Source organism: Pectinophora gossypiella, chromosome 6 (genome assembly GCF_024362695.1).
Source record: "Pectinophora gossypiella chromosome 6, ilPecGoss1.1, whole genome shotgun sequence".
Taxonomy (NCBI): Eukaryota; Metazoa; Arthropoda; class Insecta; order Lepidoptera; family Gelechiidae; genus Pectinophora; species Pectinophora gossypiella.
The window spans coordinates 2,390,628-2,403,515 of NC_065409.1; the positions used below are offsets into that span (position 1 = coordinate 2,390,628).

General features: G+C 37.3%; 2 protein-coding genes across 2 annotated transcripts in view; one reads left to right on the plus strand and one right to left on the minus strand.

Annotated features, from left to right (window-relative positions):
• LOC126367371 (23 kDa integral membrane protein-like) overlaps nucleotides 1-9,725 on the minus strand; it is a 43,780-nt gene extending 34,055 nt beyond the window's left edge. The window contains exon 1 of the mRNA XM_050010872.1: nucleotides 9,500-9,725. Coding sequence (XP_049866829.1) covers nucleotides 9,500-9,562 — 63 coding nt within the window. The 5' untranslated portion in view covers nucleotides 9,563-9,725. The remainder of the gene's footprint in view (nucleotides 1-9,499) is intronic.
• LOC126367346 (uncharacterized) overlaps nucleotides 6,810-12,888 on the plus strand; it is a 42,279-nt gene continuing 36,200 nt past the window's right edge. Inside the window, exon 1 of the mRNA XM_050010836.1 lies at nucleotides 6,810-7,117. Within this exon, the coding sequence (XP_049866793.1) occupies nucleotides 7,084-7,117 (34 nt within the window). The 5' untranslated portion in view covers nucleotides 6,810-7,083. The remainder of the gene's footprint in view (nucleotides 7,118-12,888) is intronic.

Consider the following 12,888-nt stretch of genomic DNA (forward strand, 5'->3'; position numbering starts at 1 on the left):
AGAAGACCAGGTATGCTCAATCCTATGACAAGCCGCCATTGCTAGCCTATTGATGACGTAAGTGTTACCATTCAATTGGTATCTCCAACATTTCAAGGCTGTAAATTTTATTCTTGAAAATTAAGTGAATTATTGACTAATGTACACATTGTCACATATATAAAAATCATTACAACCGTACGTAAATCTTTTACTAAAAGTACAAAATTTCCTTGCAAGTAAATTGAAAACATTGGACGTGGGTAATTTTTTTTTACGAAATGGCAATGCAGTGTCGGATGACGTAACGCGGTAAAAAACACCTCCACCAACCCGCAGTGGAGCAGCGTGGTGGAGTACGCTCCATACCCCCTCCGGTTGATTGAGGGGAGGCCTGTGCCCAGCAGTGGGACGTATACAGGGTGTTAGTGACATCGTAACGAATACTCAGAGGGATGATTCAGGCCATGATTCTGAGTTAATATCAAGTGGAATTTTCCGTCGCAAAATTCATGTTATTTTTTTAGTTTTTTAAATTTATTTTCAATTCTATACTTTTGCGATGGAAAATTCCACTTGATATTAACTCAGAATAATCAGCTGAATCATCCCTCTCAGTATTCGTTACGATGTCACTTATACCCCACACAAGTACATACAGTAGCCATACAAGTAGGTATGGGTGTTAGTGACACTGTAACGAATACTGAAGGGGATGATTCAGACCATGATTATGAGTCGATATCAAGTGGAATTTCCTGTCGGAGAAGTCATGAAAATTTTAGAGCTTATTTAAATTATTTTCCGTTCCATAATTTTGCGACGGAAAATTCCACTTGATATCAACTCAGAATAATGGCCTGAATCATTCCTCAAAGTTTTCGTTACGATGTCACTAACACCCTGTATAAGCAGTTTATGATTATGTTGTTGAAAGCATCTAAACATCATTCAAAGGCTGTTATTACTTATTGTAAAATTCACGTTTTCACCTCTGTTGTGGCTTGACTATATAATTTAACAAATCGTATGTAAAGACTTGTTTACTTTGAAAATATTAATTCCCATGTTGAACGCTTGTTACGTTGAGCGTGACTCAAGTATTACGTCATTGAATATTTAAATAAATAATCGTTTAAGGAGATTTTATAACATTTTATTGTTGGAACAAAAAGCAACGTCATAGTTATAATTATAATTAATAAGTATATAAATACCTCATAAAATATATTGTCGAAATCACTATATGAGGCTGTCTTTTTGGGTAGTTTGTTTGGGTAGGACATTGCCGGCTTGAATTAGCTGATTGTCCGGAAAAGTAAGATGATTCCGTGCTTCGGAAGGCACGTTAAGCTATTGGTCGTATTAAGTTGAATCGTATGGTGTCAGACGTCACACACACAGATGCGCGTGTACAGTCATGAGCAATATCATGTACCCATTTTAAAACCCTGTCGCACTATCATATTTGACATTTAATGAGGCTTATGGTTTAATTTGTCAGAAAAGTTAATGTGACATGGTTGCAAAGTGTATGTATACATATTAGTACTTGTGACCGTACGATAATGTCAATGTTTAGCGTCTGTGTAAAACGAAGTTGTTTGTATGAAGTGTCCGGGGTGCGCTAAAAGTGACGTATCAAACCGCTGACGTTATCCGTTCAAATTATTTTTCCTCCCGTGCAAACCATTCAGTGACGTAAGCTTATTTGTGACGTGACAGGAGCTGAATTGCTCCTGTTTCTAACATCTAAGGTGCAATGAATAATTAAATATTTCTAAAACTTTCCTACTCCGTACAAAGAAGTCATTAAAACATTTTATTCAATGGAAAGACTGTTCTATATCTGAACTATGATAATTATTGAATGTATAATTCGTTTGTGTTTCTGCTGTCCAGCCCCATTGGGTATGACGTAGTATTTATATTTGGAATCAGGCCGTGACCAACATTACGTCAGTCCATCGACTATTTTATAATTTACTAGGGATAAGGATTTTTTTGTGACTTATTGTAGATTTGCCGCATATGGCATTAACTACGTGGCCGGACAAATGGGGAGCGCTGAGGGCTCTCATCCGGGTTCTTAAGTATTTATATCGAGTAATATTGCCAAAAAAATGTATAATAGTACAATTATAACTACAAACCATTCTGTGTTTTTTTTCACACTTTCTTGTACATTATTTCTTTGCATAAAAACATAACATAAACTGCCTATATACGTCCTAATGCTGGGCACAGGCCTCCCCTCAATCAATCGGAGGGAGTATAGAGCATACTCCACCACGCTGTTCCACTGTGGAGGCATTTGTAGTAGTAGTCTAGCAGCCCGGCTTTCCGAAGCACGGAATCATCTTACTTTTTCGGATATCCAGGTGATTCAGCCTGCAATCTTCTAGCCAAACAAAGGTTTCACAAAGTGTTTTTCACCAGCGTCCCCATCAGGAATCGAACCCGGACCTCCAGATCGTGAGCCATCTCCCTAGCGTTATCCCGTTTTCACAGGATCCGCTTACCTAACTTGAAGATTTGACAGGCCCGGTTTTTTACAAAAGCGACGGCCGAACGTAAAATATTTATTGAATATGTATAATTTAAATACTTATTCTGGATCTTTCCATACATCTGCAGATTTGCAAACTGTCGTGACATTGTAATAGTTGTAGGTAAGTAATTATTATGTAACTAAGTACCTGTGTACAAATTACTGAGAAACAACACGAAACGAACATACAATATATTACATAGTGTTAGCCTATGGTCATATTTATGGTAATACGTAAAAATAACCGTCCCTGTCCTTTACGGCGGATAAGAAAATGACTGATATAAGTATGACTTCTATAATGTTTGTTATAAATGAATCAGGTATCAGGTGGCCAATCATATTTCCTCTCCAGTTCTCTATAGTCTTCAAAATGGTTCTCTTTTCTTCAACTCTTTCCAGCACTTTTGGAAAAAATAAAAAAATTGAAAAAATTGTTTTTTTTTTCGAAAAATTGAAGAGAAGACAGGAAAGGGTAGACCTAGGAGAACATTTATGAACCAAATAAAAGAGAAAGTGCAGGTCGTGTCGTATCAGGTGAAGGTTTTGGCGGGAAGAGGAATGGCGATTACTCCACCGACAAGAGCGCAGCTCTTAATTAGAGAGAGAGAGAGAGAGAAGTATGACTTAAAATAAAGTTAGGAGGTGGAGGAATTAGCACCAATGAGGGACTTTCCAGGATACGTTCCTCAAAACCAAAAGAATAAGAATAAGAATAATTTATTAAAAGTTTGTGTTTATTGAAATATATCTATACTAAAAATAAGAATAGGTAATAAACGCAAAAATAAGGATTAAAACTATACTACTAAAACTAAATTAAAAAGCTCAATTAAAAATGCTCCCTTTTATCACCTCTCGACCGAATGTGCCCATCACGCTCGCAGCGTTGCCCCGTTGGATGGCGAGAGAAATATGCTGCGCTAAGTAATGCCCGGACCGGGAGTCGCCCCCCTGCTCCCTTAGCCGCTTACCCACCTCTCTGATAAAGCACTTCGCTTCAGAACCCCAAGTCCCCGCCGTTCCGACGGCAAACGGCACAAAGTCATACGTCGATTCCAGGTTGGCGTACTTACCGTGCTTGAGACCGGCCGCTGCCTCGGCTGCTGAGCCAGCAGCACGTTTGGTTCCTCTTATATGAGAAGCCGCATACGTGCTAACGCATGTGGCGTCCCACACAAGACATCGCCCTTTTTTCCACGGAATCAACGTGAGACCGTCCGGCCGCTTACCGTCAGAACGGGACAAACCTGGCGGCTCCAGAACGCACGGCACACCCGCTGACGCCACGGCTCGTTTTAATATGGCATTGATTGTCTGGTGACGAGACATTCTACCTGCGCATTTATTGCATGCCAAGCCATGGTGTCCATTCGCCTCGACCATGCTGCCACAAACACATCGATGTGGCTCGCATATGTTGCACCCCAGCCGCAGCGCCGCTGCGATCCGTCGATAATTTATTTGCCAGAAAACAGTATTTACAGATGTAATTGTATAAAGTAGTCCGTGTTTTCAGCTTACAAGTAAGCATGCAAATTTATGTTGTTGCTACACATTCATCTACAATTAAATAATAATTATATAATACAAATCAATCATAAAATAAAATAATAATAAAACTCTAATTAACAATGTCAAAATTTAGTTTTTTTATCTAGAAATTCCTTAATACTATAAAAGCAATGTTGTAGCAACCATTTTGTCAAATTAACTTTTAAAGCAGCTTTGGTCATGTTCTTAAATACGGTGGGAAGTTTATTATATATAACTATACACATATTTGATATGTTCCTCTTGTAAATATATAGATGGCGTTGTACAGATTTTCCTTCGTTTAACCTTTTAATGTCATGGATAACAGACATATACATTGGTGCTAATTCCTGTAAATACCATCTAATTTTATTTTAGGTTATATCTGTCATTTTCTTATCCGCCGAAAAGGAAAGGGACGGGTAATCGACAAGCATAAAATTTATGGAACACACGTCAATTTTAAGCACAAATCTAAAACAACCGTCTAAAAATTCGCCCGGGTTATTCATTTATTTACTCATTCTTCCTAAAATTAAGAGCTGTCAATCATCCGTCCCTTTCCTTTTCGGCGGATAAGAAAATGACAGGTATAACTTAAAGTAAAATTAGGAGGTGTCTGCAGGAATCGGGGCCATTGTTTATGTTTGTCTTTGGGTATAAATGATGACCCGTTTAATTACGCCCGGGCAGATGTATCTTCCACCCAGTATTACTTCTATATTTTATCTTTATTTTATTTAGATTGCTACCTATAGGAAGCAACATAATTCTATGTGTGATCCAAATATCAAGCAATTATTATTTTTCTAATGCTTCTGCCATTACATACACCGTCATCTATATTGTTTCTGGTGAACGTAGCCTGGAAAGTCTGAAAATTGTTTAACTATTTTGCATCAGCCTTGCAGTTCAAATGCAGTTCGTCTGCTTTAGCCTGTGCGGAATATTATGACTCAACTTATAAAAGTAGGTACCTATTTGATCAATTATTTAATGAACTCAAGCTGCTGGTGGGGAGTTGAGAGTTGTCATTCTATACGTATTATTCCATTATTCTATGGTTTTAGTTTGAAGAAACGGGGCTTACCACTTATGCTTCCTGTTGATTCAAAGTTTGTATCTTCGTTAGTAACCTAACTTCATTTTCCCTCTATAATCCAAGTAGGTATACTAATCATTGAGTTTTTCCCGTAAGTGACTTGTCAGGAGTAGGTACACAAAACTGAAGTAATATCTATTTTGCCTCAGGAAAGTACCGATGCCTTGATAATTAAAAAAAAACTGGCTAAGTGTGATTTGGACTTTTGTATTGACAGTCCCGAATAATAATTTGGAAAGTGATACTTACTTAAAGAAAATTAAAAATGAGTTAAAGTAAATAACCCGAAACCCGTAAATAAAAAAAAAAACATATAACCCGGGTGCTTTCAAGGCCACAGTGAACAGGCACCTTCTGGGCGAGCTCGCTCCATCTTAGGCCTCGTCAATGCCTTCGGGCAAGTCTGGGGTCAAGAGCAAACCCATCAAAGGTAAAAAAATATTAAATATAATATGAAAGTAGTTCTTCTTCTTCTTCTATCGTGTGGGTTGTGAGGTGAATTACCAACCTCATCAACCCTGGTGTCAGGGTTATTATTGAGCCGCCTACCTACTTAACGACTACTTACTTACGTAAGTAGTAACCGGGACCAACGGCTTAACGTGCCTTCCGAAGCACGGATCATCTTACTTTGTGGACAATCAGGTGATTAGCCTGTAATGTCCTTACCAAACTAGGGATCACAAAGTGATTTTTGTGATATTGTCCCCACCAGGATTCGAACCCGGGACCTCCGGACCGTGAGCCCAACGATCAACCACTGGACCACGGAGGTCGTTAATTAAAGAAAAAAGTAGAAGAGATTATTTCCCGCAGTTACTTTTCCCCGGCTATCATCTTTCTAGCTTTATACCTGTTTCCACAGGGTCCGCTTATCTAACCTGAAAATTTATTGACAGGTTTGGTTTTTTACAAAAGCGACTGCCTGTCTGACCTTCCAACCCGCCAAGGGAAAACCCAAACCAGCCCAATACATGTTAGGTCACTTACCTCCAAAAATGCATTTCTCGGGAATGTTGGTTTCATCACAATGTTTTCCTTCACCGCTGTGCACGTGATAATCATTTATGATCCAAACATGAATTCGAAAACAAATTCGACAATAATATATTCGATAATTAAAAACAAAACTCAAAAAAAAAAATCGACAATTATTGGTTTAGGCCTGTGGATTCGAACGTGCGACCTCAAAGAGAGAGGCAAGCGTTCTACCAACTGGACTACCACGGTTCCCTTACAGCTCCCTCTCCATACCAAATTCCATCTCAATCGGTTCAATTCGGCTTAACAGACAGAATTAATTTCGTATTCCTTTAGGTTAGACTTTAGTCCGCGATGCACTTACTAGGTTGTAACCTTTAATTTTACTTTAGCTTGGAACTCAGAACCCTAAAAACCACAGAGATACGTGTATGGCTTCACATCACATGGTTTTGGTTGTCAACACGTCATAGCCACAACCCAGAAGGGAAAACCGGTACCATTGGCAATGAATCAAGTGTCCATTAAAACTGCCATCCGTCCACATAAACACGGAAATGTTGATAGAAAACTGTGCTTTACGCTTGTTTTTCGCGTAAAAACATTAATTTTATATAAAAGAAATACTTAATTTCGCGTAAAAACATAAATTGTTTGTAAAAAAATATTAATTTTGGATTAAAAACATTAATTTTAAGTCCATTTTTATTTATTTCAAGTTCATATTCCAGTGTTAAGGTTACGAGAGTATAATATTCAGTCTGCTTGATAAAGACTTTAGGGAAGTGATGAAAATCGATTCTATTCGTTTGAGTATGTCTCAAAATCGTTTGTTTAAAGAATTGGATAGTTTGCCTTTCGAAAAACAGTGTTGTTTAATAAACAGAACGTTAAGTGAACTTTTTTAAAGTACTTACTTATTTAAGTGTTTATAATGGCGAAAGTACGAGGACCTAAACTGACTTTCGGTAAGACCTTAATTACGTATTTTACTAGCTTATAAAGTTCACATTTCCGAGAAATGCGTTTCGGAGGTATGTGTCCGAACTTGTATTGGGCTGATTTTCCCTTCAGGGGCCCTTCCGGGTAAGACGAAGCTGATTCAGATTAGAGCAAATCGAAGATCGATTTGATTCTGTCAGCCAAGATGGCGATACCCGATTCTTGACGTCACATGAAGTTCGGCAAGCCGATTGAACGAATGAATTGAGAACTTTTATCACTTCATCGGTACTGGCTAAGTAATCCAAGTCCGGCGTCTAAAGCCGATTCCCATTGGAAGTGTCAGTTCATGTCAGTCTTCTATAAGAAATCGGACCTGTCAAATCTTCAGGTTAGGTAAGCGGACCCTGTGAAAAATGGGATAACGCTAGGTAAAAAAATAATGATAACTAATCTTATAAGTTCCTAGATATCACTAAACCGAGAAATAATCTTTTTTCCAGCCCCATAGTAGTACTTATAGTATGTATAATTTACCTAAACAAAAAACCCTAAGCAATAAATTACCAACCAATTGTCAATCACAGTAGGCCTAAAAACAAGACCTGCACGTATTTGGTAACCTAATAAATTATGCCTGACTATACCCATACTGGGTGCAAAGGTGTCGAGCCTTGAATGCCATAAGGAATAAGTAACATCGACCCGTCGGCCTACTTTTAAACATGATTTTATTAACATTTTACGCCAATGATAATAGTAATAGGCATAAAAAAATAATAGACGCAGACTACATTAATAATTATAAAAAATATGATTTATGATAATTAAAGAATGTCGTCATCAAAAGAATTTAAATTAAGAATGCGTTTTGAAAAGTAATGTTATCGTCAAACTTTTTAATTTGAATCTAATAAACGTGTTTACGAAGTCCGTTACGGTTATTATCACTAAATTTGAATATTGATGTCATTTATGACGATAATTATCTTGTTATACATTCCATTTAATTACATATACAGAGTGTTAGTAGCACCGTACCGAATACTGTGGGGTATGATTCAACTCATAATTCTAAGTTAATATTAAGTGGAATTTCCCGTCGCAGTATTCATATTTTTTTTATTATTTCCAATTCCATACTTTTGCGACGAAATATTCACAAACTGGTACAACCCAAATCATCATCATCATCAATTACCATATAATTCATCATCATCAGTTTTGGGATAATCATCAGGAGTGGCTGCGGGTTATTTTATTGTTGAGGGATATATTTTGTTCTCACGATACTTAGGTACTTACAATAAATATATACACAGGAACCTTTAATACCAAGTAGATAGACAAGTAGGTATAATAATAACAACAAATACACATACAAAATACATATATACTTATCGATCTCATTATTAGTGTAAGAAAATGTATAAGTAAGTATAAATAAGTAAGCTGTTTTATACAGGTGTTAGTGACATCGTAACGAAAACTTTGAGGGATGTTTCAGACTATTTGAGACCATGATTCTGAGATGATGTCAAGTGAAATTATCCGTCGCAAAAGTGTACTGGTGGAACTGAAAATAATGAAAAAATAAACACTAAAATTTTCATGAATTTTCTGACAGTAAATTCCACTTGATCACAACTCAGAATCACAATCATTATATTCGTTTAAGAATACCTACGAATATAGGTAACCTATAGGTATATAACAATTAGGTACAAGATTGTATTATTTATTGGCATTTCCAATAAGTATCATAAGTACTCACCTACTTCTAATTGTTACTTATGTTAATTTAGGTATACCTTATAAATACATTAGATAAACATTTAAAGGAAACCAACCACTTTACTTGGTTATTACTTCCTTCACGGAAAAATAAATTAAAATTAAAGTAATTTATGTCAGGGAAAATTTATAAAAAAATCTTTGATGTAAGCGATAATTTTATCAAGATTAACATTTTGAAAATAGAAGAAGTAAATGTAAACTTCCGAGTTCCCGCCAAAAAATACTTTTCCGTTTTAATTTACATTTTGTGTTAGGTAAGCACGTATTTACTCATTACAATCTTTACGACTGATTGTTAATTTTCAAATCTAAATCATATACTTACCTACATAACTACAAAGTAAACTTTTATCCTAAGAGCTCAACCTACGTACTTACCAATTTTGTAGAGGTAGGTAAGTACCTACTTCATAAAATATCCGTAAATATACACAATTGGGTCAAAGCGCCAACAAAACTAATAAAACTCATTGTCAAAAATAGCTTTCTTCGAAACGGACATCACACCACATTCTATCTCAGCTCCAATACATTTATAACAACACTCGACTTTACTCGTATCGTAGGCGCGAAAACATTCTAACCTACAAATTAAAAACAACAAAACTCACCAAAAAAATCCCGTTGAAGACAACCAACAGGTATTTTATACAATTCATTCCGCAGCCCTCCATTTTTGCAAAGTTCCAACTTCACTCACTTTATCAATTAAAACTTGAATGATAAAATACCTCGAATAGACGTAACAAAAGTTCGGATATTTGAATTTATTTTTCCGACGCGTTCGAACGGCAAGGCGGCGCGTCTCGTTATGGCGTTTACATCCAGCCAGTATCAGAGGTGTAGGCTGAATGTGGTAGAGCTTGATTTGTGGCCCATTTAGTACCCTAGAATTTCGGTGGCGTGAAGTCGCGTGCTAGGGTTGAAGTCACGCATACTAACTACTCTACCAAATTAGTATGACCTTAAGTAGAACTACCGTAAAACCTCGATAGAGATCTTCTTTAATTGGGAGGTTTACAAGCGATCGGGTATTGGTCCTCAGTTCGAAGCTTGCTTGAGGTTATTGGTCGGTAAACTGGACGTAATTATTATTATCACAGGTGCTTTTCCGATAACAATCCGTTAGTAATTAATATAACGCGTACCTGTTGTTAATTACATAGGGGATATTTTTTGTTGGGAAAACATGATTATAAATCTTAATGCGAGAAAAGCGGGCTGAAACGCGGAATTAGGAATTAGGTAGCTTGTGAAGGCGAAACTTGATGGATAGGTACAACTAACAATGATAATTAGCTCAAGTGAGAGTTAGAATCCCAGTGGTGACATAATAGTACAAAATCAAGTGATCACTAACTTGGTTAGGTCACTGCAGGCTGATCCGAAAGTAAGATGATCCGTGCCTTGGAGGTCGTGTTTATCAGTTAGTTCCGGTTACTATTTACTTAAGTAGGTAGTCGTTATAAGCCACGGCACGAGATAAGAGGCAGAAACTCAGTGGTGACAATAAAAATGTATTACAATTATTACAAAGAAATGCACGAGTTATCTAAGCATATCTTTTTTATTTAAATAAATAATCAAGATTTTATTTTATACAACTCCACACTATAACTTTATCTCTCTCTTTATTTAAGAGCTGCGCTCTTGTCGGTGGAGTAATCGTCGCATCGTCGCCATATCTACATAGAGTTAAAAATATAAGTATATATAAGTATCTTTATAAATATTGAGAATTGGGAAAGATAATGCTTATAAGTATATATAGAGGAAGACCTAGAAGGCTAAAAGTTTTATACGATCTACTCTGAACCGGTGTACGTGTATGAAACGATTGATGAATGTAGAGGAAACAAGAGAAGTGTGTCAGGATCGAAGCAAATGTATTTCCATAGCCTCTGCTTACCTCGGTGGGAAATAGGCGTGAGTTTATATACATATGTACTTATGTATCTATAGACGGTTCGAGCATGTAGAGAGATAGGTATCCTAGTACATACACCCATTCCTCGCCAGCTATGTTTTAGTCCTTTTCTTTATTTTTTTTTAAAAAAAGAACGTCTAGGGCCCTGTGCCGAGGTTTTTCTTGCAGCTTCTTGTCCCCGGCTATACAGGTTGTGACAAGCTGCAGTAGTTTTAGGCGGATGAGACGTTCGTTATGTAAAACATGACGATTCAAAGTGTAACTATGTTACCTACTGAATAAAGATATTTTTGAATTTGAGTCCAAATGAATCATTTAAAAACCGGCCACAAATCCTGGAAACTACGTGATATCAATTATCTATGATACAAACATGATTTTGAGACAGTTCATGATTGTAGATATTCTCTTCAGGACTTGGTAGTAAAAAAAAACATACAATCCCAGGTACATCGTGAAAGTCGACAAATAAATACCACAAAGAAAAAAAGGTTGTCATGGAAACCAAGTTTAAAACCACTGTGGGGTGTTTAACCCCATATAGGGTCAATAACTTAAGTCTTACACTTCAGTGAGTCTAGGTTCAACGTCTGTTGTACAGCATAAATAAACTATAATATATTTATTAAAAAAAAAAGGTTCTGCATTTAATTGTATTAAAAACAAAAGCTTCTTTATTCAAAGTTGGGCGAGGTGTGGGTACTTAGTTCATCTATCTCTAGAAACATCTAGCATCATCTAGAAACGGATGTACCTCCCTACCCCATTTGTATATAGTCGTTAACTTATGTACAACTAAATGGTATGTTGAAATAAAAACCAGTTTGAAATTAAGCACTTTTGGTTTATTTTAAAATAATTACTCGCAACCGTTACAGCAAACATGGAGTAGAAAAAAGAAGAGGAAATGACGTACAATGTTGCCATAGTAATAAATAAAAATTAGTGTTGTCATTGAGCATGACTTAAAAGTTACTAAATATTTTATTTTACACGTCTTTGTTCATCATCTACCTAGCGTTATCCCGTTTTCATAAGGTCCTTTTACCTACTAAGATTTACTATGGATTTGACTCCGGGTGAGAGCCCTACGCTCCCCATTTGTCCGGCAAGTAGTTAATGCCATCTGCGGCAAATCTACAATAAGTCACGTTAAAAAAATATGGATTTGACACTCATCTCTCTCTCTCTTCTCGTGTGGGTTGAGGATTGCCAACCTCATCAACCCTGGTGTCAAGGTTACTATTGAGCCGCCAAAGGCACAAAGGATTTGCCAAAGGATTTGACACTGCAGCCGTGGAAGCCCAGTTGGAAGAACTTGACTCTCACTTTGACGTCGCAGGTTCGAATCCTAGCACGGGCTTAAACCAATTTCGAATTTGTTATCGAATCCATGTTTGGATCGTAAGTGATTATCACGTGTTCAGCGGTATAGGAAAACATCGTGAGGAAACCAACATTATCGAATGCGTTTCGGAGGTATGTGACCTAACCTGTATTGGGCTGGGTTCCTTTCGACAGTTGGAAGGTCAGACTGGCTAACGCTACCAAGATGACAGATTTGCCGCGTAGATGGTATTCACTACTAGGCTGGATACTGCCAAAGGACATGGAGCGCTGAAGACTCTCACCTGGTACTAAAAAGACAACAGGCCCGAGGGTGCCCAGTTGGGCGGGAACCTCAGCTCAGGACTTCGTCGGACAGGATTATATTTGAAAGAATCAATCTTTTTTTTGACGTGACTTATTGTAGATTTGCCGCAGGTGGCATTAACTACTTGGCCGGACAAATGGGAGCGCTGAAGGCTCTCACCCGGTACAACGTTTAAGACAACATACCTGAGGGTGCCCTTTTGGGAGCGAACCTCGGCTCAGGAGTTGGTCAGTGAGGATTATATTTGAAAGAATCGATCGACCTAAGTAGGCCGATAGCGATAAGCTCCGAATGAGGGAAAACGTCGACCACGTCGGCGGGGTCGGTATCAGGATCCTGAAGTATTTGTCGACCACTTTGTCTGGCTATAAATAAATATAAAATATACATACATACATAAACTCGTGCCTATGTCCTAT